This window comes from Diceros bicornis, chromosome 15, assembly GCF_020826845.1.
Source record: "Diceros bicornis minor isolate mBicDic1 chromosome 15, mDicBic1.mat.cur, whole genome shotgun sequence".
Taxonomy (NCBI): Eukaryota; Metazoa; Chordata; class Mammalia; order Perissodactyla; family Rhinocerotidae; genus Diceros; species Diceros bicornis.
Window position 1 is genome coordinate 12,204,340 of NC_080754.1, and position 27,960 is coordinate 12,232,299.

The window sequence follows — 27,960 nt, forward strand, 5'->3', positions numbered from 1 at the left end:
GGAAGAATTTACGTTGGCCTGGCTAACGCCTCCTCATCCTTCAGGAATATCGAGAGGCCGTCTCTGGCATCCAGACTCTGAGCTCCTGATCACCGGCTTCTGCAGCTCTCATTCTTCTCTGTGGGGTACCAATTCTACTTCTAATTTTCAAACCTTTAGCCCTGCTAGACTGTAAATTCCCAGAGAGGGTGGACCAGGTCTGATTTGTTAGTCCTATAACACTCCGCGCCTACCACAGGTGAATGAGTGGAAGAACACGTGAGAAATAGATTTGATTTTAATATGAAAATGTATTTTCTTTTTTTCTATTTATGTATTTATTTTTAATTTTTTGTTTATTGCAGTAACATTGGTTTATAACATTGTATAAATTTCAGGCGTACATCATTATACTTCTATTTCTGCATAGATTACATCATGTTCACCACCCAAATACTAATTACAACCCATCACCACACACATGTGCCGAATTATCCCTTTCGCCCTCCTCCCTTCCCCCTTCCCCTCTGGTAACCACCAATCCAATCTCTGTCTGTATGTGTTTGTTTATTGTTGTTACTATCTACTACTTAATGAAGGAAATCTTACGGTATTTTGCAAAGTGAAATAAGTCAGAGGGAGAAGGTCAAATATCATATGAAAATGTATTTTCTAATACAGTTGTGCAGAGATTCACAGGCTGCCTCAAGAAGTAGCGATTTTTCTTTCATGGGAGGCCCTCACTTGGGCTTAAAATAGTAGTCCACTTGCCTGGGGCAGGAGTGGGTGAGGAAGAGCGGATTAAAGCATCAGAGGGGTGACTGGATTAAGTGATTTTTAGCCTCCTTGCCAGCCTGAGGCCCTATGATTTGAGCTCTGCTGGGAAAAGTTATGCTTATTACATCATAGACTTCGTCTTAACACATCAGCCATATTCCGATCCATTTTGGAAAAGTTTAGTAATAAATTTCTATAATAATTGCTTCTGTTCAAACCCAAATCTCATTTGATGTTTCTCTCTTTCCCTTCTCCTTCTCTTCCTACTCCAGAAAGCTGGTGATTAATATTTCCACTTTACTGTAAGGATGCATAAAGCTTCAGAAAACATAGTAGGAGACAGTGAGGTGAGGTCAGACTTAGAGAAAAAAAATATTTCTGAGATTCTTAGCTTTAACTGTGCCAAAAGTAAATGCAGATTTGACAAATGACACAAAGTCATTACCTCTCCATTTCCCTTTCTGCTGATTCAATTTTTACATGGGCCCAATTTTCCATAGAAACAGATCAGATTTACAGCAAATACAAAGATTACATCTTTTATTTATGAGGCAAAAACATCTACCCAAGTACTTTTCATTAAAATTGTGTGCCCTGTGATACTGGCTTTCAGAGTATTAGTCAAGCCTTACATAACATTGGTTATTCCTGTGGGAATTAATAAGCAAAGACCTTGACAGTCAATCTCCTCAACACAGTTCCTGAGACTACCAATTCTAACCTTGATCACTTGACTCAGTTTGATAATGAAGTTTTGGGATGCAGTTGTGAGACGTGTGAATGAATACACATGCTCACCATCTTTCCTTCACTCTCCGCCTTCCTTCTAAAGGAACATCCCTTGTGAGAATATCCTCTAGCCCTAAATCAATTCACAGACATCTATGGAATTAGGAAAACAATATGCTATTAACCAGCAATAATTAGAATGCAAATAGAAAATTTATTTTGAATCTTATTTCATCCATCAAGAAAGTGTTGAAAAAATTAGGTAGATAAGATAGGGAGTTAGAGGGTGCAAGGCTGGCAAGTGACATCCTAGAGTTGAGAGTACAATCATTGGGAGGGCACCCACACACCAGGCAAACGAGCAGGGAGAGCTGTCCCCACAAACTGGACTGAGTATGACTCTCCTAGGAAGTGTGGGCTGGATGGAAATAATTCCTATCACCTTTAAATTCAATGCCTGACGCTGAGGACTTAATTCCTTATTAAGTTCCAAGGATGAGCAAGACAAGGGATTAGAGAGAGAATATGAGACAAATGGGGAAAGTCACACAATTTTCAAATGCTTAACATTTTCCTTTTGTACCATGGCACTCTAGCATTTAAAGACCAGGGAGTAGATGCTGATTTATCTCTCACTGTACATTCATTCTCACATTTTCTACAGCTTTAAGCAAACCCTGCCAAACAATGTAGTCATTCCTAAGTTCAATGTAACTTCAAACATGTCTCTGAGAAAAAAATACACGTGAAAAAAGGATGTGTACGCTAAGCAAAAATTACAAGGACGTACTCTTCAGAGCTGTGCTGCTCAAACTTTAATGCGCATACAGATCACCTGCAGATCTTGCTAACATGCAGATTTTAATCCAGTAGGTCTGGATGGGGCCTGAGATTATGCATTTCTAACAAGCTCTCAGGTGTTGCTGTTGCTGCCCGTCCACAGACCACACTCTGAGTAGGTTTTAGACCATGACATGAAAATTCAGCATTGGCAGGAAATCTGTGCCCTTAACTTCATTCCCACTTGTATTTTTTTTCTGAGTCTCTGCACTCGTTCCTTTTTCACCGGTATGAGAAAATTTTAGGACCAAGCAGAGTGGGTATAAAAGAAAAGAAAATATTCTAAAATGATAACTTCAAGTGGAGCTGTAATAAGATTTTAAGTGGTCTCAAGGGTAGAGACATAATTTTTGATATGCATGAATTATACATACTTCATGCAAATCATTCAAAAAATACACAGCAGCCTATTTCCTTCCATAAATGAAGCCCTGTGTCTGCCTAACTCAAAAGAAGTCCATGTAATTAATGCACACCATACCACCTCATCGTGCAGGTATCTCCGGAGAGTGAAGTGATCTGAACAAGTAAAATTTTCCAGATAGGTTCATCTCTTTAAGTTTCCAAACACATTATTTTTAGTGATTTTTAATGGAAATCTTTCTGCAATTAACATATTCAAGACCTGTTAGATATACAAAACAAGGTTTACACATCTATAATTATCCAGGGTCAACACTGATTATTCTATGGCACGATGCCACAGTGCTATGGGAGCGCCTCAGGTCTACGCAGGACTACGTGTTTCCACACCGTAGAGTCTTAGAATGACCTTTGGGGGTTTCTCAGCTTATCTGAAGCAAACGTCTGCCTCCTTCCTCCAGGATCAGCTGCCACTTCATACTGCTCTCTGATTGCCCTCCTCTTACAATTTTTAATCTGTTGCTTTATTTATATATATTTTTTGCTGTGGAAGATTGGCCCTGAGCTCACATCTGTGCCAATCTTCCTCTATTTGGTATGTGGGTCACTGCCACAGCATGGCTGATGAGTGGTGTAGGTCCACACCCGGGAACCAAACCCGGGCCACCAAGCAGGGCATGTCGAAGTTAACCACTAGGCCACCGGGCTGGCCCCTGCTTTATTTTTCACATAATGTTCTGGGAAAGATTCTGTGACTGGCTCCCTTCTCATTCCTTTTTTTTTTTTTTTAATGCAGGAGCTCCCTTTCAGGGCTCTGGGTTACTGGTTACCTGAATCAATGCAATCACTCCACCTTAAAGAAATCACACAGGCTGATCCTCCATTAAGCATCTCTTACTACGACTATCGAATACTCACTGATGCCGGTGTCCTTACAGTACTGGACCAAGTACTGTCCCATGACTTTTAGTAGGTGATTATACTCCTGGACATTGAGAAATTCCTGCTTATTATGGGATGGTTCCATGATTTCCAAGGGTATATTAACAATTCCAACCACACCTGCACCAAGTCTGGGGGAATAAATATATACATAAATTTTGTGAAAATTAGCTAAGAAAAAAGAAAAAGCAAATACACCCTGATCTTTGGAATCCAATTTTTAAAAATATAAATTCATTCAGTTTGTCTGGACTGTGTCAACGTTTAACAAGTTACACTTGTATTTTGTTAACATTAATCTATGGTAATCCCATGTGTGTTTGGTCCCATAATACAAAATCTCTTAATACATCATTACTGAAGGAATATGACTCCTTTTCCAAACCTATAATCTTACATGCGGAGTCAGGGCGGTGGGAAGAGAAGGCCTTTTAGCATTCGACACCACTAACATGCCTTGCTGCAACAAACTGACATGATCCTCCTAGTGCGACTGGCCAGGCAGTCGGTTTCTTCACCCTCACTTCATCTCTCAGGTTGGATCTCTCCTCCTCCTTACAGAGGTGCATGGGGTGCTCAGCGAGTTCTACTAAAGGAACACAGAGATGGATTATCCCAGAAAATGACAGGCATCTACCTGTTAGCCTGATGGATAAACTCATTCTTCTCACATTTTTAGCAGCTCATGACGTCCGTAACTGGGATATTCTGCTTAGTGATATAACCTGTTTCGGGAAAGAGCATCTGGAGTCTAGCCCTTCAGGGGCTCCCCAGTGCCCTTGGCATGGCACACAAACCAAGCCTTCTCAATGTGGGGCCACTGCCCATCATGTTTCTCATCACTTTCCCCTTCCACCCTGCCCTCCCTTCACTATTCATTCTGTAAGTCTAAGTTGGGACATCGTTTCCTCTAGGAAGCCTGACTTAACTTCCCCCAGTTTGGTTTACTGCCCCTCCTAAACGCTCTTTTTGCACCTGATGCTTGCCTCTAACATATATTCATTCATTCATTCCTTCATGCTCAGGACCTGCCCCTATTCCAGGAACTAGGAATACAGTAATGAACAAGAAAGACAAGGTCCCTGTTTATGAAGTTTCTCTTCTATTGAAGGGTGACAGGCATTAAGGGTGACAAGATCATCTCAGATGGTGATAAGCAGTAGGAGGGAAATAAAGCAGGTGCCATAATACGTGAAGAGCTAAGGTGGAGGGGGGTGATGGCAGAGACTAATTTTAATTAGTCCAGGGAGAGCTTCCTGGGGAGGGGACTTTAGTGCCGGTGCCTCAATGACATGCTAGGACCAGCATTAAGAAGATCTGAGGGCAGAAGGTTCAAGGCAGAGGGATTGCAAGAGCTGAGGCCCTGAGGCGGGAACGGGAAGCCCGCTGGTGTGAAGGGAACGCAGTGAAAGAGTATGGGCGGGGCAGTCACAGAGCTCAGCGGAGGCCAGATCACTGGAAGACTGCTGTATCCAGTGCTATTCTACATGCATTGGGGTTTTAAGCAAGAGAGGAAACTGATTCATGTTTAAAAGGTCGTTCTTGCTGTTTCCACACAATATATATTATATGTATTTATACGCTTGCCCCTCTCATTGGTCTCTGAGCTCCGCAGCAAACGGCAGTAGGTCTTCACCATCTTGTCTGCAGCACTGAGCACAGAGCCTGCTGCATAGCACTGCAACACAGTGCTTGCTGAATGAACAAACACATGAATTGCTAATTCCTTCAGAGTGAGGAAGCAAGATGAAAAATGTTCCCCTGAGCCATCCTACTGGGCACGGTTATCCTGTCTGACTCTGCTCTTCTAGGGTCTCTCATCAGGACTCAACACAATGCATGAAGGCAGCTTGTGGAGTCTCAGACCACTGGGAAAGCACCAGAATGTATTACTCCAGAATCCAAACAGGCTGGAGAGTGTTAATAACAGACACGCATGCAGGTAACTGGCAAGAACTCACACGTGCAGGGGCTGCACAAAATGTTAACAGGGTTGTTTTATAAGACTACGGATTTTTCTTTTCTAAAATTTCTTTATTATCCTTGTATTATTTTTAAATTGGCAAAATATTAAAAACTTAACCCAAGCAGGTGGCCCAAGGAATGGTGAAACATCAAGTTGCTCAGGAAATGCATTGAAAAAATTTCCCAAAGTGTGCTTTTTCCTTAGAGCGGGCACGCTGCTCCTCTGATATGATCAATTAGGCAGAAGAACGCCTGCGCACTGATGGGAAGGGTGAGCCAAGGATGCGACACCTGCTCCCATCATGATGAATCACTCCTCGAGCTCCACAGACAGAACCTGACTGCCACCTCCCTTGTCCCGCCTGTGCCTCTGCAAACAAGAGCATACTTACAAGGACTTCAGTTTCAGTTGTGGGCCCACCTTCTCATGCATTTTGATCAGGCGGTTATTACTGTAAATGAACACCCCAGCTTGGCTTCGGTTTTCTATGTTCACTCCAAAGAACAGGGAGAGTGTCCTCACTTTTTTAAATTCTCTAGCATATTTAGAAAAGTTAAAAAAAAAAGTTTTTATTAAACAAAAATATACAGTTTACAAACTGCAAATAGTTAAACTCAGAAGGTAAACATCAAAAGAACCATATATATAAAATATCCAGGCATTTTGCAAAACCTAGTGGGTACACTCAGTATTTCTGTATAGCCAAGTACTTTGCACGAGCATGACGGCCAATAACTGTACCAGTCAAACACAAGCATTCCTTGATATAAAACCAGTTTGCCAGTTTAAATGAATAAGAACTAGAAAATGCCAAAAGAGTTGTAAGATGTTAACTAGTCTAATATGTACATTGCAGCATTTTGGCAAAATGAGGATTTGACTATTTTAAAATTTAGGCATTTCTAACACTGGATGTGATTTCTATCTTTCAGCATGTTCTCAAACCTCAAATATCCTACATAGATCGGAATGTACCAAATAATATTCTTTAGCTCTCTTTTTCCAAAATCAAATGTAAATCAAAGTTAATAAAGCAAGTTTACAAGGGCAACAGATAATGAGCTCCTGTTTTTCTGACTCTGTCCTGCTACACTATGTTTTATGTTACTTTTCTATTAAAAGCATAAAAATAGCAAAATATGACAGGAACAACCAGAGTAACAGGAGGCTGCTTGGAACTATGAAAAGCTCCTGGATGTAAGAACCAGAAAGACAGACCTGGCTTCAACTACAAGCCCATCTTTGCAATAACCATATGACTATGGATGAGTCAATTCAACTTGCTGCCTCATCTGGAATAATACATACCTAGTCTCTTGGGATGCTGTGAGGACTAACAGAGATAATGTTAAATATAAATTTGGACCAGGTGAGGCGTTTAGCAAATGTTATTTTCCTTTCCCAACCAAGAACAGTACCAAATATAACTTTCCCTCCACCATCTTGTAGCTCCCCGCAAAAACAGCTTTTTCTTGTCAAATTCATGAGCATGTGTTATTACAATGGGCATAATGTGCTGATTGGACTGCCCATCATTAAAGGGCAATGATAAAGTTCTGTCAGTCCTTCCACGTGGACAGGATATACAGAGTACATTAGACTTTCTGAGGAAGTTATTGACATTGGTTAATATATTATACATTTTTTAATGTGTGTACATCTAGGGTTAACCATATATGAATCAAACTTTTAAAAATAAATGTCTACTCAATAATTAGATCCCAGCTCTTCACCAAAAAGGAATACTGACTATGAAAGGGACTCTGAAACAGGATGTTAACAGGATATGATATAAGCCTTTTGCTATAAAAACAAGTTCACACCAACTGGTATTATTATTAATAAAATAGGCTGGTCACCTTTCAGGCATTGTGACTACCAGCTTTTTCTTTCTGAAGACTTTAAAGAGGCTTTTGCTTTTCAGTGAGGATTTCTATGACATTTACTTAATATTTATTTTGATAAATGCATAACTAACATTTCAAATTTAAGTTTTGAGGAAAGTTATGGTTGTATAGCACTTCATGGTTCACAAAAAAATAATGCTGAAAACTAGTAATACTTCCCTAAGAATTTGTTTCTCAAAGTTATCACAGTTTTCAAAATCTGACTTTACTTGGACAACAGTGATTATTTTCAGTTTAACTTATTTAACATCTGAGCTGCAGAGCAAGTTAACTGTTAAAATAACGGTTTTGTAATATAGGCTTGCTGTTTTATTTTAACTGCATAGAAGTGATACATTTACTTGAAACATTTTCTATCTTAAATTTTAAGCAGTGCTAGAAGAGGGAAGAAACAGGGACCCACCCTCCAGAGTTTAAATGGCAAAGGACACAGAGAAAGTGCAGTTGTCAGCTGATCCCCTGGGCAGTTCACTTCTTCATCCAATCAGACACTGAACTAATTTTTCAGTCTGTATTCAGAAGTTTTAACATTATGTAAACACATCTGTATATACAAATACATATTTATAAACACTTTACATTGATTATGTTCGTTGGGGGATTTTGATCATATTATGCTTAATATCGTAAGATGTCACAGGCTGAGAAAGAGAAACTACCACAATAACCACCAAATCTGCCTACTCAGAAATCAAAATTTGTTTAACATAGCACAGAGGATTCCGGCAAACAGAAAATCTTCTCTTACCTCCGTTTCTCTTTAAGAATATTATGCTTCACTTCTACATCTTCCAAAGCTTTCTTTAACACATCCTGGAGAAGTACATTTGGTTAGGAGCAAATATAATGCCATTAAGTTAACAAAAGCTGAGCTGATACTTATTATCCTATTATCCAAATGTTTCACTGGAGCAGCAGCGATAGTTCACATTGCCTGATGCAATTCTACCAGGGTAGATAATAAATACTTAATAAACAATTAAGTTCCAATACCTAAGAAGACAAACCAAATCCCAGCCCACAGTTCTCTTTTTGCACATACTCTGATGTCCTCTCTGCCTTTTAGAGAAAGAGCCACTGCTCCCTGTAATGTCACAACGGGTTTCACACAAGCTATGTGAAAGTTTGGGAAAGTCATTCAATGTACTTAGACTCTGGCTTCTGTCTATGAGAACAGAAAATGCTGAATCATGTGACTTCCTTCAAGAAAAAAATTGTAATTAAAAAATTCTGTCAGTAGCCAAAAGAAATGTCTTCTTTATATCAAGTTCCAGATACCCCTAACTAATACTCCCCAAACTTTCCCTTTATAGAATATCCCGTCCCTCTGCTTTTTCTCTTTAGGAGTGCTTCAGTACCACTGCCCACCTGTCTTTCGTATCTTCTCTTTTAGTTTGATATATTGGCTCATTCACTGTTCTCTCTATAGTATACTCCCTCTAACCAGGCAGAAAAAAATAATGTAATATTATTATTTCACAAATAAGAAGAGACTTTTAATGTGTTCCATCCACCTGATGTGAAAGATGGGCATCTTATTTGGTGGGTATACCACTGGGAATGAACATTATTTTCACTGACTTTAAAGTAAAGGAAAATGGTAAATGGTTGGTAAGTATTTCACTTCATACGCAACCACTCAACTGCCTAGAGGAATTTAAGAGGTCAAAAGCCAGGTCATTCTGCTTTGCTCTTTTCTCTGCGTTAAAGAAACCAGCGTGCATCAGAGCAACAAAGCAAGCTGGTCAAAGACTTCCCCGCCCTTCGTGTCAAGGCGCTCAGAGCACAGAACAAAAAGGCGGAGAGAGGTAACTGGCCAAAATAAGAAGAAAGCAAGGTCCCGACCCATTAGAAAGAGTATGTTTCTCTTGTTTCTCAAATACATAAAGCCAGGGAAATTGATTTCTTAGACACAAAATTTAAAAAGCTTAAACTTTTCTTTAAAAATCGATAACATAGGATAGGTCTACCTTTAACATAAAAAAACAAGCAAAAAGAGAAAAGTAAGAGAATTTTGGGAAAGCCACAGATAGGGCACTGCCATGTACTACTCTTTGATCTCATCCTCTACACATGACTGTCAGCTATAAGAGCTCTTTATCAGACACAGCCCTGGTCCTTGAAAGTTTAAGGGCAAATCACAAAAAAGATTCATATATTGAGTCTGTAGAAGAGGATAAAGGAAAGGTGAAATGAAGCATTTATTTCTCCATACACCTACTTATCCCTTTGTACACAAGCCAATAAACGTGTAGCTTAATGATTCATCGTGGTAGAAAGCTTTGTACCATATTTTTGGTAAAAGCTAGCAAACTTACAATACATGTCCTGCAGCAATATTTTTTTCATCTTAGTTGCCATGCATTATAATTAATAATAATAGTTCTTTATAACCCATCTTACTCACGGGCATATTGCAAGGATTACAGAGCATGTTTACGAACTGTGTGGAGCAACTCATAAAAAAAGAGCTTTGTAAGCTGGGAGCACTGTTATTAATATTCATAATTATAGTACATAATTCTCAGCACGAGTAAGAAGGATTGCTTATTAGTCTTCTCCTCACTCTCCCCATTTATCTGAGTCTGTAGGGAGCTAAAATTTGAAAAGATATTTTCAAGGAGACTTGATGGGCTAGTTTTTCCTGCTAGATTTTCATTATTTCCTCCTTTTCTTACATTATTTTTCTTTTCATTTTAAAGAAATGACTTGTGATGCTCTTCCCCACTGTTCCAAATTCACTCCGTGTTTTGTTCGTCTCTGCTCTCCACCTCAGCCTTCCCCCACTTGCTGAATTCCCTTCTCTCTCTGCACTCATCTATTCTGTTTACCTGTGTTAAAATCAACTTAATCTTCTGAGCTTGTCTGTGTCTAAAAGTTTAGGAAGTAAATGATAAGAGACAACCGTGTATGGGAAAGAGCAAATGACACTGTTTGCCATTTAAGAAGACTACTCTATATGTCATACCTTAGCGGGAGAAGACAAAGCAATTCTGTCAGACTGGTTTACTTCGATTTGTGCTTCTTTCAGTGCAAGCTCAGCTAGAAGCAGGAGCAAGATAATTATAATAGAGTGAGATTCCTTCAAGCAATTGTAAGAGAGCATTACATACCTCTACAGCCAGGACCAGGGAGAACAGCTTACAGATAATAATCTCAGAAAATCCTATATTCCTTCCAAAGCTCTTACATTCCAAGTCTCTGTAGCCATACTGGGCTTCCTCTTAGGCAGGACAATTTATAGGCACAAATATATACACACAAATTCACAAGCCATGACTGAGTGTTTGGCTGATGGAAAACTCTCTAAATCCATGAACTATGGATGTAGAGCTAGTCCTCACTCCTGGATCACTGGGAAAGGATGGCTTTGCTCCTGCTGTGGGAGGAATGAACGTGTAGAACATTCTTTCTTAAAGTGGATGCAATGCTAGTCTCTAAAATGATCTAACTCAGCATCATGACAACCAGAGTTTCTAATATCAATCTAGTTCCACATGTGTACTTGGAACTTGGGTCATACTTATAAAAATAAATAATATCATAATTAAACAAAACCAGAGATAGAAAATATGTTATGAAGTTCCTTAGAGATAGGAATTGCATTTGATTAATTGTGGTCATTCCCACACTGCCTAGAGCAGTGTATATCTCAGAACAAGTGCTCAATTAATGTTTGCTGAATGAATGAACAATAATGACGTAGCCACAGGTAATTAATTACACACCAATCTTTACTGCTTCTTCTGCCTTTTTAACTTCATTTTTAAATGCTCCCTTAAAAGAAGATGTGACATACAGATACTTTCTGAAAAGGAAAACAAAAAGAACATCATAATCAAGTCAGATTATCATTTTAAAGTACATAATATGAGAATATTCTTTAGAAAGACTATATACTCCAGAGACATGTAATTATTAAGGAAGATTCATCAAGTAAGTTGCATCCAGCTGGTAAACCAGCAAACTTTATACCTAAGAATAAATTCCTCGCCTTTTAATACTTGGCAATTTTGCTTTTGTCAGGGAACTTCAGGAGAGAGATAAGAAAATCTCTGCCCACACAAATGTTCACTTACACATATAAAATAGGTTAATTTTCTTAAAAAGAAAATTTTCTATGCAACTGCTCCATTACCAAAGTTTCTGGTTAACATACATAGCCCTCTCACCCAGATCATCATTGACAATGGATAAACTGCTTCTCCCAGTCCCCAAACAATTATCTCTAAATGAAACCTTCAGAAACCACACATTAATATACCATTTTAAACTATTAAAACACATTTTCTACTTTATTGCTCAAGAAGCCTGTTTTCAAGGTCCATTGTTTTGGTGAGAGCAAAGACACTCTAGAAAAATCAAGGAAATAGAAAAAAATATATATATGTGTATGTGTGTGTGTGTGTGTGTAACTACATAAATTTCAAAGTTTATAAAGCAAAATATAGGTGAGAAAAGCTCTGTAGAACACAGGTTCTCTAAATGCAGTTGATTCCTGGAACCAAGGATTTTACATGTTGGTTTAAATCATTGCAGAGAGAAAAATTCCAGAACATTATTTGGCTTGAGATGGCTCAAAGCTCTGGACACCTCATTCTATAACGTTTGCCTCATACCCCTATAGACTCAGGAGTTCACCATCTCTGATATCTTCAATGTTTAGGAAGGCATAAAATTTTCAGCGAGAGGTAGATGGAGACCTGTAGAACATCTCCTGAAGCCAAAATGTCTTAAGACACATAAAAAGGGGCATTTCCTCAGGCAGAGGGAAGAGTCTAAATCTATATGCCCCAATGAGTTTATGGCCAAGGATTGGCAAAATATGGCCCATGGGCCAAACTGGGCTAGCGACTTGTTTTTGGTACAGCCTGAGACCTAAGAGTGGTTTTTTATTCTTAAAAGATTATAAATAATAATAATAATAAAGGAAAAATAAGAATAGCAAAAGAGATTGGATGTGCCTAGATATTTACTATCAGGCCCTTTACAGAAAAGGTTTGCTGATCCCTGGAATGTATGCTAACGGCCATGGCTTTTGAATGATAGTTTGATCTAGAATTGCCTTTATATGTTCTGACTTTTAAACAATGTAAGCAAATTCTTCACTATACAAACAGGTCACATGTAATTTAAGTTTTGTTAGCTGGAGTCTGTTTATAGTTTGGTTAAGACTCTCTTCCGTTATCTCAACAGAAGCAGTACAGATATACTCAAGACAGAAAAACCTTCATGATGAAGTGTTAAGAGTCGGGCTTCCTGGAGCCCATCTGCCTGGGTTAAAGGACTTGGTGTGCCCCTTACTAGGAGTGGAAGACTAGGAAAGTTACTGCATTTTCTGTGATTCCATTTCCTTACCTGTAATGGGGATGATAACAATGGTATATACCTCATAGGGTTGTTATGAGAATTAAAGGTGTCAATACAGCTAAAGAAGCTAGAACAATGCTGGTTCACAGTAAGTACTTGATATGTGTTATTATTATCTAATAATAATAACATATTAGATATGTTAAAAATATTTTCTAAAAAATCAAAATGAAATCAAGGAGAAACTGTTTGAACAATGAGGTAATCCTTTAAAGAGGATATGAATTAAACTATTCAAGCATTTTTACAGACTATCTGTTTACAGCCATAGAAAGTAAAGGTAGCACAAAAGGTGCTAACTCTGCATTAGTGCTTAATTTTAAACAACAAAGACTAAAAAAATGTGCTCTTGGGCTGGCCCAGTGGCGCAAGCGGTTAAGTGCACGCACTCCGCTGTGGTGGCCAGGGGTTCGCAAGTTCGGATCCCGGGCGTGCACCAACGCACCGCTTGTCGAGCCACACTGTTGGGGGCGTCCCATAAAAAGTAGAGGAAGATGGTCATGGATGTTAGCTCAGGGCCAGTCTTCCTCACAAAAAAAAAAGAGTGGATTAAAAAAATGTGCTCTCTTCATAGTCTGTGTCATTGAGATAACCTGGTCCCAGATGATTTGCACATCTCAGATGAACTGCCTACCAGCTGACAATTTAAATTTTACAGCTGGGGGCCAGCCCAGTGGCATAGTGGTTATTAAGTTCATGCATTCCACTTTGGTGGCCTAAGTTTGCTGGTTCTGATCCTGGGTGCGGACCTACTCACCACTCATCAAGCCATGCTGAGGTGGCGTCCCACATCGAAGAATTAGAAGGACCTACAACTAGGATATAAAACTATGTACTGGGGCTTTGGGGAGAAAAAAGAAAAAGAGGAAGATTGGCAACAGATGTTAACTCAGAGCCAACCTTCTTCAAAAAAAAATTTTTTTTTACAATTGTTCACAACAATTAAGAAAGGTAACTGCGAAACATATGTACCTTTGTAAATCCAGTGTAATGAATCTACCCATTCTCATAAAGGAAAGAATTTTCAGTCAAATCTCCATCCATAATCGGGAGCCTCCACCAGCCTGACACATCTATTTTTTTCCTCCTAGTATACCCTTGAAGACAAAAATGCCCTTGAGAGCCAGAGTAATGCATCCACTAGAGGACCAGGACAAGAATCCATCCAGCTCTGTTTGTTCCTTAGTCCTTGCAACTGATGGCAAGGGAAGGGTGTTCCCTCCAGGACTGGGCCTCCAGCTCCTCAGTGATTAGAATTTTTTCCAAACTCATCTCCCAAACTTTGCATTTACCTTACCTCTGCCCAAACCCTAGGCTGCAGCCTCCATCATCATCGTGTTTCTTCCTTCTCTGTAAACTGTGCCTTGTTTGGCCTCCACTCTTCCTCACACATTTTACTTTCTACCTCCTACTCTTTTCCATCAATGCAATTGTATTCAAATATTTTGTTTATGTTCACTTTCTACATAAAACGACTTATTGAATATTTTCTTTCTAAAAGAGTTTAAAAAACATAAGGTCAATGAAAAGTATTGAGGGAAATGAAAACTAAAACGATATAAAAGTTTTGTTCCTTAGAATGGCAAAAATGAAGAAAATACTGTTAATAACAAGTGTGGATTTAGAACCAGACAAAGGCTCACTCTGACACACTGACGGTGTACAAATAAATTGGTATCTACTTCTTGGAGGGTAAATTAACAGGCATCCATCAAAATCCATGATGTACCTATCTTCTAATCGAGAAATTTACTTCTATAATCTGTTCTACAGAAATAATTGCATAAGAGCATAAATATACTTATGTCCAATGATGCCTGAGCATGTCCAGTTTAGCATTGTAACAATAAAAATCCTAATAATCCTAAATATACATCAACAAAGAAATAGTTAAATAAGCCATAGAGTACTATACAATATATTTAACAATGACAGAGAAAGATCGCCAAGAGATAATTTGTAAGTGAAAAGAGCAAGGTACATACAATTTTATGTTTTAAAAAAGAACTCTGTGTGTGTGTGTATGTGTGTGTTTGTGTGTGTGTATCAATGTGCAGAAGACAATCTGGAAGAGTATTTATTAAACTCCTAGCAGAGGTTCTCCTTTGGGAAGATTAGGGATTGCCAGAGCACAGAGTGAATGACAAGTGGTAAAGGGGGCTTTCAGTTATTTGATTTTTTGCAATATCTAACTCTGTATTGTTTGAATTTTTATTAATTCTACTATTTTAGGAGCAAAACAGAACTCCTCCCCCTCAAGAGAAATAAAAATATGAGAAAATATTGAGTAATTTTTAAGGTTTTATGTTGCAGAAGTGGAGAGGATAACACAACATAGCATTTTGAGTGATTATTTTGATCAGAACCACCTGCAGAAATTGAAACTTTCACTGGCAAAATTTGTCTAAAATATTTTGGCTAATATAAAATACAATATTTTAAAATTTTAAGTTGAAAAACCAGACTACAAGTAAAGAAAACTACAGTTCTGAATTTTTATTTATACAGAAAAAATTAGCCCATGGTTATGAATCATAACTACATTACAGTATTCACGACCATAGTTATTTTTTTTTAACTATGAGTTTACCTGGCTTAGTCATACTGTAACATAGTTATAGTCCTTAATTATTCATCAAAACATGTGAAGAGGCATGATCAAGAATTTTCTGGCTAGTATAATTTGACAGCTAGACCTGGACGTCAAATAGACTCTCAAACTTAGTATGTCCAGGACAAATGAAGAGAACGCCATTCACCATTACTCCTAACCCCCACACCTGCACCCCCACAATCATTCCCAAGTTGTGTTCAGGGAAAAACTCAGAAGGCATTCATGACTCCTCACTTTCTCTCCACCTCACATGCAACCCATCAGCGTGTTGTTGGCTTGGAGTCGTGTCGGTTCTCTCTTTACAACATATCTGTAACCTGAACCCTTATTACTTCCCCCACTCCCACCCCATCTCAAGTCACTGAAATTTCTCAACTAGAACACAGTAATGGTATCCTACCTAATCTCCTTCCTCCCTCCTTGCCCCATAAGATCAATTCTCCACTCAGCAGCCAGAGTAATTTTTGACAAACATAAATCAAGTAATGTCACTCCTCAAAAGTCTTTACACTCTCAGCACAAGTGCCTCTTCTTGTCCTGTTGTTCAAGGCCCTATAGGATCGGCCCCCATCTCCCTCATCTCTTCTCAATCACTGTGCTCAGCTATACTAGCCTTTCCCCTCTGCCTTTACCTGATCTTCTCTTCCTGGAAACATCTGCCCATAAAATTCCTGCATGACTCACTGTGGTATCCACCCTCCAGGATGTCCTCTAATGGTTCTCACCTTCTGATATTCATGCCTCTGTGTACTGCCCCCCACAGTGAATCCAGGCTGAGCTGTGTGACTACAAGAATACAGAAGAAGTGATGGTGTGTGACTTTTGAGGCTAGGTTCTAAAGGATTGCAGTTTCTACTTTGTTCTCTTGAATTGCACACTCTGGTGGAAGCTAGTCCTTGTGCCATGAAAATACTTAGGTAACCCTGTGCAGTGGCCCTTGTAACGAGGAACCCACCTGCCAGCCGTGTGGGTCAGCCACCTTGGATGCATATACTCTAGCTCCCATCAAACGATCAGCAGCTCCAGCCAAAACCTCTCAGCAACTTCATGAGAGATCCCAAAACAAAACCATCCTATAGAGCCACTGTCAAATTACTGACCCACAGAAACTGAGGGTTAAGCCAATGAATTTTGGGGTGATTTTTTACACAGGGATAGAGAACACATTCACTCTCTCAGTTTATCCAACTCTCTGCTCAAAAGTTATTCACTTAAAAGTAACTTTGGGCCAGCCCTGTGGCACAGTGGTTAAGTCCAGGGCGCTCTGATTTGGTGGTCCGAGTTTGAGCGTTTGGATCTTGGGTGCGGACATACGCCACTCGTCAAGCCATGCCGTGGAGGCGACCCACATACAAAAAAATAGAGGAAGATTGGCACAGACGTTAGCTCAGATTGAATCTTCCTCACCAAAAAAAAAACAAGTAACTTCCTTCCTTGATTTCCTATCGAAATAGTCATCTAATCCCCCCATAAATCTCTATTTCTTGCCTTAGTTTTTTAAATAGTACTTAGATTTACCTGCTATTTTATCAGTTTTCTTTTTTTTTTTTTTTTTTTTACTAATATTCTTTTCCCCAACTAGTATGAAAGCTTCATGAGGGCAGGAAATTTTCCTTGTTGCTTGTGCTGCATTCCAAAAGCCTACAAGATTGCCTCGCACAAAGCAGTCATTCTATCCACTCCTTATTATCCATTTGTATAATAACAACTACTATTTGTTCACAAACATGTTGGGAACCATGCTGAGCATTTTTATGTTTAAAATAAAACATATTTTTATTTTAATCCTCAAAACAACCGTAAGGGGTAGAGGCATTCCCAATGCACAGTGGAGAAGAGTCAGGCTTTGCTGAAGGTCCACAACTAGTAAATGACAAAACCGCAACTCACAGCCAAGTTTAGCTGATCGAAATTTTGCTTTCAACTACTTTTGTGTATTGAAAGATTGAATAATTTAAGATTATACAAACTCGTGAAGGGATACATAAAATACACAGCTTACAAAAAAGATGCTTTTAAAACCTTATTAGTCTATCTAGGTAGGTGGGATGTGAGAGGGTGGGCAGCATTCCTAAAAAATGAAAAGAGCGTCCCAGAAGCACAGCGCTGCAGAGTATTCAACAGCAGACCATAAACTTAGTGTCCCTGAATAACTTAAAAAGGATCATGCTGCTCCTATGAAAGTGGGGTGACTCCAAGTCCATGTCACTCGGGCTGCTGTCAGTGTTATGGGCTAATGGTAAAGCAGTGTTAATAGAGAAAGGAGATCTTCAGACACTTTGGCTCTGTCTCTCTTAAAGAGCTTTCAAAAGTGACCATTTTATGTCCTTCTTTAGTCCTAATGTGGAGAGATTTGATGCCTGTATAAATCTGAGAGTTATTTCTCTACGAAAGCTAAAGAATTCAAAGCTAAAGAAAATCAGTAACATCTGTGGCCTACAATCAAGTTATGTAGCCATATATTAACTTGTCTATATTATATAGATAAACAATATTTAAGATCCCAAGAATTATAGACTTATAAAATCAGCTGAAATTCTTCCCAAAGTGATCATTTCTTCTACAATCTGGACTCTTCTATGGACAAATCTGTCCTCATCTTGGATGGGAGTGCTTTCCACTGCTGAAGAGCACGAACTTCATTAATCTCATGCCACACTCATGGCCCTCTCTGAGTTGCTATACCTTGTGACAAGTGTGTCTGAAGACACTAAATTTGCCATGCTGGATACACTAGATTTAGGATTCTGGACATTAAATCTGCTAACTGGATCAGGAACTGGTGTTCAACCAGAAGAAGCTATATGAGTGATCAAATCCCCTTGATCTGTGTTGTCCTCAAACTCTGTCCAATAGGGAAGCTTTGAATTTGATGGTGGAAAACCCACTCTTAGAGGAGCAAGTACTAAGTACCTCCAGCAAGGACAGCTCACTAGAGCCCAGGTGTACCCTAAGCAACACGGGGCTGTTGTTTCTGTTCTCTAGAATATCCCAGTCGTGGAAACATTGTGGCAAAGGTGACAGTGAGGGGGCTGTATGGTGTCCTGCTACTTGACTTCTCTGAATACCCTTATACTAAACACCAATGGAAAAAGGTTATCTGTGTGTCTCTGCCTTGCCAAAACAGCCTAACACTCGCATGCTGAGCTAGCTCTCTCTTCTACTTCTATCCAGCTATCCAAGTTCTGCCTTTCACATTTTCACTCAGGCCTTAAGTCTTCTCTCCTCCATGGAATGATGCTCAATTCCATCAATAACCCCCTACCAGATAGTTACTTTCCTCTAAGCTAGTAAATCTGCATCTCTCCTAATGCATTCCCATCTGAATAATGCCCTCCAGACATGGTATAAGTAGGACATGGCTTATTGGTACAATCACCATCTTGTTCTGCTCACTAAGTTTCATAAACATTTTTTGCAACCCTGTCACACTATCCACTTATACTAAGCTTGTGGTCAATTAAAACATCAATGCTTTTTTATGTAAGTCTGCCCGGTCTATTCTAACACAATAGATATTTTTAATCTAAATGCAGGTCTGTACATTATCTATGCCACATTTATCTTTTGGACTTCAACTCTTTCACATCTTGTTTCTGTTATGCTTGAGAGAAGATATTCCTCCTAATTAATGGTCAACTATGAATTCAAACATGTTTGTTTTTTATCCAAGTTACTGATAAAAATTCTGAACAGAATATGATCAAGAAAGGAAACCAATGACATGACACCAAAAATTCTCCTCTAGTCCTCTCTGAACTTGTTAGAGACATTAGGGTGAAGCAGCTAAAACAGCTGTAAGTCTACTCAAACGGTTATAATCTAGTCTTCTTTTCCTCGTTTCATACAAAAATACAGAAAAATAACTGACCATGAAGTACAGTCATGTATGCTCATCAGTAATATTTCAGGGTTCATTTTTAGAAGTTTATTGGAGCCTGGGTGGCCAAGTGGATGGAGTATTTAATCAATTTTAATACCTTTTAAATGCCTCTACTTTGGTCAAATAGGGTCATTCCCAGCTCTTAATTTGTTCTGATATAGCCATTAGAGCTACAGTGCCTTTTAGGAAAGAAAGAAAGTAAGGGTTATCCCACTAGAGGTTAGATAATGTAGAGGGAACTCCACATAGTTCTTACACAAAACTTTTGCCACCAGAGAACCTGTGAGGGAAATTATATGCAAGGAAATATGGCAAATGGAGAGAGAGGTAAGCCTAAGGGATAAAGCCATGAAAGATTAAATCTGTCCATGCTGTAGATACCAAATATCAGATTTAAGAGTTTATCAGAGCCCCATATGAAACTTGGCAAAGGTTCAAGCCTCCTTAATATCTTTTAGGGAACAAAATAAATATTTACATTATATCTACTTCCTGGTAATATATATCTAAGAATATCACTTTGAAAGGTGAATAAAAAATATGCTAGAATGGGAAACAGCCATCACTTGATATAAGTAATTTAGGTAGATGTAATTCAATTTACTATAATTCCCTCAGAAAAGAGAGACAAATCCACATTTTTCATTGGCTTAAACCACTTTTTACCCAAACTCACTAAGAGAGGAAAAATTTAATTTGAAAAGATCAGCCTTATTGATTGATCCAGGAGACCCTTGGTACTCCCCAGGAGAATAAGACTGATGAAAAGGAAGCATCACTTTGATATGAATTAGGCAATGAACAGACAGATTTCTAGAGTAAGTCTCAGGCTTAGTATACTTCATTTTTCAAAATACGATCTGCAGTGTAATCAGAAATCAAAAGTAAAGCTTCTGAGGCCTCCACTAGTGGTAGTCAGGGCATATAATCCAGAGATCTACTTTTAATTTTAATATCAATATGAGTAATTGCAAGGCCCCAGGACAGCAACCACTTTTTCATGAAAATAAGACAACACAACAAATGAAGGTCTATTATAAAGAGATAGTGTGATATAGGGAAATGAGCACGGAATTTGAATTGGTAAAGAATTTGGAGCCAGGAGAATTGAACTCTTGCCCAGTTGTGACATTTCTTTATTTCTAAAATGGTGATATAACATAACCCACAGGGTCACTGTAAAAATCAAACAAAATAATGCATATAAAAAGGCATTTACAGGGGCCAGCCCGGTGGCATAGTGGTTAAGTTTGCATGCTCCACTTTAGCGGCCCAGGGATTGCGCGCTCGGATTCTGGGCGCAGACCTACACACCGCTCATCAAGCCATGCTGTGGCGGCATTCCACATACACAGGGGAGGAAGACTGGCACAGATGTTAGCTCAAGGACAATCTTCCTCAAGAAAAAAGAGGAGGATTGGCAATGCATGTTAGCTCATGGCCAATCTTCCTCACCGAAAAAATAAATAAATAAAAAGGCATTTACAGTCATGTACTGCATAATGACGTTTTGGCAATGACAGGCCACATATACGATAGTGGTCCCATAAGATTAGTACCATGTAGCTTAGGTGGGTAGCAGGCTACACCATCTAGGTTTGTGTAAGTACTCTATGATGTTCACACAATGACAAAATTGCCTAATGAGTCATTTCTCAGAACATATCCCCCTCATTAAGTGACACATGACTGTATATAGACAGTGCACAAGCATTAAATGTTTCTCCCAGTAAATAGTAAGCTCCTCAAAACTAGAATTAATCTTGTCTTTTTTATGCTTTATACTTAGCACAATCTCAGACAAACGGATTTTGATAAATGTTTGGTGAATAAGTGAATGACCACCCAGGAACCACACACCACAAACATGACTGTTCTAATTGTATGCATAGTTTGGCAAGGTAAGGTTTATAATATGCAAATGTCAACTTTAAAAAGTTTATGCTAAAATATAAAATATAAATAACCAGATGTGTATTTATAAATATGTTGGTTCTATACATAAAATATACATACACATATATGTATATGATTTAATAGTTCAAATATATTGTGTAAACAGAAAATATAAGTGAACTGTGATTTTTTTTAATGGAATCTATCACAATTAAAGACCTAAGATTCACTAAAGTAAAAAACAAATTCCTACTTGGGGTGATCACCTAACAGTGTTCACTGCAGTGTTGCTGTTATGGCCAAATATTTGTTTCACATGATTACGCTTTAGCAAACCTTCCAGAATGCAGTTTGAATTTTATTTACAATTGTAAAATTCTTACTATCAAATTGTAAAATCTTACCATCAAACTGTAAAAATCTTACCACCAAATCACTTTGACAATTTGGGGGAGGGTTGCATACTGATTTTATAAATAAAATCTCTATGAAAAGAATTGAAGGAAGGTGAGTTACCTGGGTCTGTAGAGGCAATAACATAGGTGTTTTGTATTAACTCGTTTGGCCTGAATAAATATTCTCATCCAGGGTTCAAAATACAGAACAGATGTGTAGGCTCTGAATGACCATCTCTCCGGAAAACTAGAAAAGAGAGCAGCAAAGCACACACTGTAGAGGATGCAATAACGACATGTCTTTGAGAAGAAAAAAATCAGACTACCAGGTCACGATGGTTACTACTAGCAGCTTCAGGAACTTTCCCGATAAACCTCATGAAGAACAAACACCAGTGAATCTTGCAACACTCACATACTTTATTAAATAGACCTTTAAATACAGGGGCCCACATGAATAACCTACACTTTGATTAGAACTGAACTTTGGTTGGCAACTAACGGATTCTAAGTAGACTTACATCAGCAACAGAAAATGTACTTTCCATTAAAGCTATTGGCCCAAAAGGACAAAACCCAGTCAAATAAACAAAACAATTCCCCCACTCAAACATAACAAAAACACTCTAGGCCCACATGGATAAAAAACACTTCCATAAAGTTATTGTAAACAGGGAACTACAATAGAAATGTTTCATTTGCTTTGGAAATTATCAACAAGAAACATAAAACTTCATTCTGTAAGTGCAGTAAGTATTAAAATAAGTATTTAAGTCCAGCTGAGGGGAGGAATCTGACAACATAAGAGAAAACGAGGGGGAAAGAGAAAAATAAAGGATGGGAAGGCAACAAAATGGGAGCAGAAACAATGTAAATAGCTTATGAAGGAAACTATCCTTGTAAAACTGCGCGTTGTTGGGAAATCACTGTGTGGCTGTATCCTGACAACTCCAAGGACCTTCTATATTAAACCCCATTTATGAACTTTAAACCCTCTCCAGTTAGACAAGAAATAAAGATCAAAAACAAGCCCAGCCATGCTTAAGAAGTAGTGCTCTTGATCTGCGGGGTCCCAGAAAAGGCTACTATGAAGGGCTATAAGGTCACAGAGAAAGCAGAGAGCACTAAGCCCATCATTTTTACAATCCTACCTCAGTCCAGAGGGACACAAAGATGATGGAAAGGAAATACAGAGCTTGTCTAAAGAGGACTGCTCAACGGGGTCACTCCACTGCCAGTTACTCATAAGAAAGACAGAACTCCAAGGAATTGACAAAAATGAAGATGAAGCCCATATGAGGGGCTTCATCCAAGGATTTCCTCGTTGGTTATAAGTTCCGTCAGGCAGGATCTGAAGCTCATTAAAAATTAAGGAATTACTTTTAATTGTTTAAAAAGAAATTCTTTTAAAGCCTTGACTAGAGTGGCCCAATATAAATTATCTGAAAGTATCTAGTCCATGGCTATTATTCCATAAATATTAATGCATTTTTAATGTGACAAGAGAGGCTGTCTGCATTAGGGTGTGGCGCTACACTAACATGGTTGACTTTTACTACACCAGAAGTTGCACAGTCAAGTAAGTCCTCACCTATTCAAAGAAAGAAAAGTCAACTTGGGACACTATAAACATCCGGAGAACTTTTGTTCAAATCCTTTCTGGATCTCCTGATTTGAAATTGTTCTTATAGCTAGTAGCTCTTTCTTTTGACTCTCCTCAAAGCTAACAGAGCTCTGTCATTTGAAGGTAAAAGTCAAAAGTAATTCAGGGCCAAGTTTGAGAATTTGAGAGATACGGTGAGAGATCAAATTGGGTTAGACAAGTTTGGTTAAAAAAATATATATTATACAAATACAAAATAAGGACACTAATACATCTACCTTTTGATCAATTTTGTTACACATTCAATAAATATTTATAGGTAAATATTCATAGCATGTGTGTTGAGGATCCTCCTCCATGTTAGGAGATTTGCTGAAAGGTCTCATGGGATTTACCATATAATAAATGAGAACATGGATGAATGGGTTTATTATTATGACTAGCTTTACAACTTTAATTTACCTTGTATAACTGGAATTTTATAGTTCTGAAAGTATGCAGTCTTTTTTTTTTAATTTTTTGTTTATTGCAGTAACATTGGTTTATGACATTGTAAAAATTTCAGGTGTACATCTTTGTATTTCTATTTCTGCATGGACTACATCATGTTCACCACAAACTGGTGCAGCCACTATGGAAAACAGTATGGAGATTCCTCAAAAAATCAAGGATAGAACTACCATATGATCCAGCTATTCCACTGTTGGGTATTTATCCAAAGAACTTGAAAACACCAATTTGTAAAGGTACATGCACCCCTGTGTTCACTGCAGCGTTATTCACAATAGCCAAGAATTGGGAGCAACCTAAGTGCCCATCAAGGGACGAATGGATAAAGAAGCTGTGGTATATATATACACAATGGAATACTACTCAGCCACAAGAAACGATGAAATCCAGCCATTTGTGACAACGTGGATGGACACTGAGGGTATAATGCAAAGTGAAATAAGTCAGAGGGAGAAGGTCAAATACCGTATGATTTCCTTCATTAAGTAGTAGTATGCAGTCTTAATTTAGTTAAATTACAAAAATCAAATCAAATGTTAGAAAATAGTTAATATGATAAAACCTCATATATTTTACCTTATGTTTATTTAGCCACTTTAGCAAAACTTTTTTCACATAAATCTTAGGCTTACTTACCCATAAGGTTGGTTAAAAAAAGATATTATTATCCCTATTAGATGTGGGTGAAGGCAGAGATCTCCACCTTACAGGCCCCTTGTCTCGGGCCTTACAATGAATTAGAGGATCTGTCCTAGAACCGCAATGTAGTAAGGATATACAGTGGATTATATGGGAAAAGTTAGGTGCAGCCTGGAGGAATCCATGTGCAGCTTTCTTATGTTCTCTCCCTCTCATGACAGGTCACACAGAGGTACACTCTTCCTCCAGCTATGAAAATGCAGCAACATGTGTGTTTCTGCCCAGGGAAGCCCACTAGAGACTCAGCACTGAAGGTTTTTACTGGGGGTTGGTCACATAGGCACCCTCTGCCTAGCATATATCAAAATTCCGGACTCCCAGGAAGACAGCAGGCTTTCAGCATAAACCATATTGTTTGCATAGTCTGGACATAGTGAGCCACCCTTATTTGTTATGGAAAGTTTTAAATCAGTGCAGGGAACTGTTTACCAGCCAAGTTCTCAGAAGCCAGCCAAGGACCAACCTTGCAAGCAAGGCTTTCTGTGGACAGAAGCCCTCTATGTTAACCCTTTTCTACACACATATCACTTTTGAAAGTTCCTATTTGTGACAAACAGAATGGCAATACCTCTTATGCTATGGTGATGTCTGTGATAGGAAGACTAAATATAAAATCTGTATATGAAATGAGCCACCCAATGTAACTTTTGAACTTCTTTATGGGATGTGTAAGGTCCTTTAGGATCTGGCCCCCACTTACCTCTCCAGCTTCGTCTTTTGCCAGCTTCAGTCTAGCTGTTTAGGACCACCCTCAGTTCTCCAGATACGGGCTCATGCTTTCTTATCCCCAAGCCTTGGCACATTCAATTCCTTGGCCACTTTTAGTTACCTCCTCTTCACCGCTCAAGATGCAACTTGAGATCTTACCTCCCCTCGAAGCCTTCCCTCACTCCTCAAGTGAATCACTCTCCCCTGTGCTCCCTTTCTCGTTCTGTTTCTCCCCATCAGAGCACTTGCCACGTAGTGGTGTCACTGCCTGCGTATTTATCTGTATCCCCATCAGGCTGTATACTCCATGAGGCTAGCATCCTCATCAATAAATATTTACTGAATAAATGATAATTATTCAGGACTTCCTGGGCTTGATTTAGAAAGATTTATAAGGGTTTATAAGGGTTCCTTATACAAGAAAGACTTTTTTGTGTGTGTGTGAGGAAGACGAGCCCTGAGCTAACATCTGATGCCAATCCTCCTCTTTTTTGCAGAGGAAGACTGGCGCTGGGCTAACATCCGTGCCCAACTTCCTCTACTTTATATGGGATGCTGCCACAACATGACTTAACAAGCTGTGTGTCGGTGCGCACCTGGGATCCGAACCGGCGAACCCCGGGCCGCCACAGTGGAGCACGCGCACTTAACCGCTTGCGCCACCAGGCAGGCCCCCAAGAAAGACGTTTTAATGACTGATCATCTTCAGTGATAAGAAATCAGTCTTTATAAATAAAGCCATTTACTTGGGAAACAAACATAAATGTACTAAGTAATCAGGGTATATTCAAAGATCTAAGAAAAAAAGTACTGCTACTCTCCATCCATCAGGAACTACTTCACATATCTTTTTCAAGTGAGGTTCTTCTCTTGTTCACTCCTAAATACCTTTCTTTTTTGTCTTAAAGTTTGCCAGAAGGGTCCATATCTCTATCGTTGTCCATCTCTCTCTTTATGCATTTGTCCTCTGCTCAGCATTGGGTATTTGTTAGAAGTCTCTAATTCCACCTCCAGCTGTGGCTGTGGCCTCTTTCTTCTCCCAGTCTAGCCACGTTGTTCCGCTGTTGTTTTAAGTGTTGCTCCAAATGTGGCTCATCATGGGTGGAGTGCTGTGCTGTGGTCACCAAACTGTGTTAAGCACAGGAGGGGGACCAGAAAGAGGGGTCCCACGGCCAGTGTCATAGCTCCTTTATCTACAAGTGCAGATTCTCTGTGGCTGGAGTCTGAGAATGTGACTTTTTTAAAGCTACCCAGATGATTGCTTTAACTCTGACAGTTTTGAGAACCACTGCCTGGCAGACCTAGTGGACAGGGTGGTACGTAAGGCAGGTTGCCTGAAAGAGAGGAGAACAATCTCTCACAGGTGTTCAGACCTAGGATGCCCTCTACATTTATCCCTACTAGGTACACAGATAACAGACTCCCATCAGCCCAGCCACTGAGCTACCTTTACAAGGTCCATGGTGAGGAAAATGACTCTACACTCCAGGCACTAGAATAAATTAGATCCCTTTTGAAATATCTCAGAAGTGCCATGATTTTATTCATGAAAATACTGTATACTATGACCAAAATTATTTTCTAAATTTATTGCTCAAGTCCCTACAAAATCTCTGAAGATTTCTTGAAGTTGAAATTAACAAGGCCTATATTACCTTGAATATAAAGAAGCACATAAAGATTTTTAACTAGTTTAAATTCTGAACTGTGAAGGGGCTAACCAAACTTAATCTTGGGTAGTTTATACCTAAGGGAAATGTCAAACTCAAAGAGGTAATTTAAAAGAAAGTTATAAGCTACGCAAGGCAATGAAAGTGCTTCTGTCATAACCACGGTATGGCAAGCAGCACATGATAACAATGTGAAGCTGTAAATTTTCATGTGTTCCCTGCCAGTTAAGACACAAACTAGAGACATTATGAAATGCTGCCCAATGACTGTCAATTTAGAAACACGCTGGCAATGTGGTACCTAATTTCAAAATGTTACTTAGCACAAAATTTCAACTCTGTTACTCCATACTGTATCATCACTCCCACGGCTGGTTTTTTGGATAGGTTCCTCTAGCTGCCTGAGATCCTGAGGCATGATGGATCCCAGGGGCACAACAGGCCCCTTTGATGACAGCCAATTCCACGACATGCCTTTTTTACTAGAGTCTGTCCTTTCTTCCATTTTCTCATATAGTTCAATATGTAAAATATTTATAATGTTCAGAAGATAATAAGTCATTGAAAGCAACACGGGCACAAGGAAATTACACACATAACAGACCAGTTGAAATGGTCACATGGTCCTGACCCCCAAAAAGGGAATGAGGGAAAATGCTATCATTGGAGTGATCAAGCCTTCACAGTTTGGAACTCAAGAGAGATCTCAAAGGTAACAGAAGCACTTTACAAAATTTCCTAAAACTCCTTCTCTCACCCTAAAAGGATCCCAATGATCTCCAGGAATGGAGGACAGTAGAACCCACTACTGTGAGTGCCAGCACCTTCCAACGAAAATATCTGCAATATCCTTAGAAAATTACCTCAACATTGGCATTCAGTTCAGTTTACTTTAATTCAATTCATGTGTTGCTTGCTATGTACCAGACACCGAGTTCGTTTTCAGAGCATTATAGTAAGTGCTAGAAAGAAGTGTTGTAGAGAAAACTAGAATGGAGGGAACTAAATTGCACTGAGAACTTCCGGGTGCCAGGCACTGTGACTATTCTATTTCTACAGCATTCGTGTTAAGTATGTGATGTTACAGCCTCACTTCACACATGAGAACA

General features: G+C 38.9%; 1 protein-coding gene across 1 annotated transcript in view; it reads right to left on the reverse strand.

Annotated features, from left to right (window-relative positions):
• MORC1 (MORC family CW-type zinc finger 1) overlaps window positions 1-27,960 on the reverse strand; it is a 162,797-nt gene that overhangs the window by 91,506 nt on the left and 43,331 nt on the right. Inside the window, exons 10-15 of the mRNA XM_058556516.1 lie at window positions 21,783-21,908; window positions 11,232-11,311; window positions 10,472-10,545; window positions 8,252-8,316; window positions 5,988-6,131; window positions 3,607-3,761 (exon numbers count right to left, since the gene is read on the reverse strand). Of these exons, the coding sequence (XP_058412499.1) occupies window positions 3,607-3,761; window positions 5,988-6,131; window positions 8,252-8,316; window positions 10,472-10,545; window positions 11,232-11,311; window positions 21,783-21,908 (644 nt within the window). The remainder of the gene's footprint in view (window positions 1-3,606; window positions 3,762-5,987; window positions 6,132-8,251; window positions 8,317-10,471; window positions 10,546-11,231; window positions 11,312-21,782; window positions 21,909-27,960) is intronic.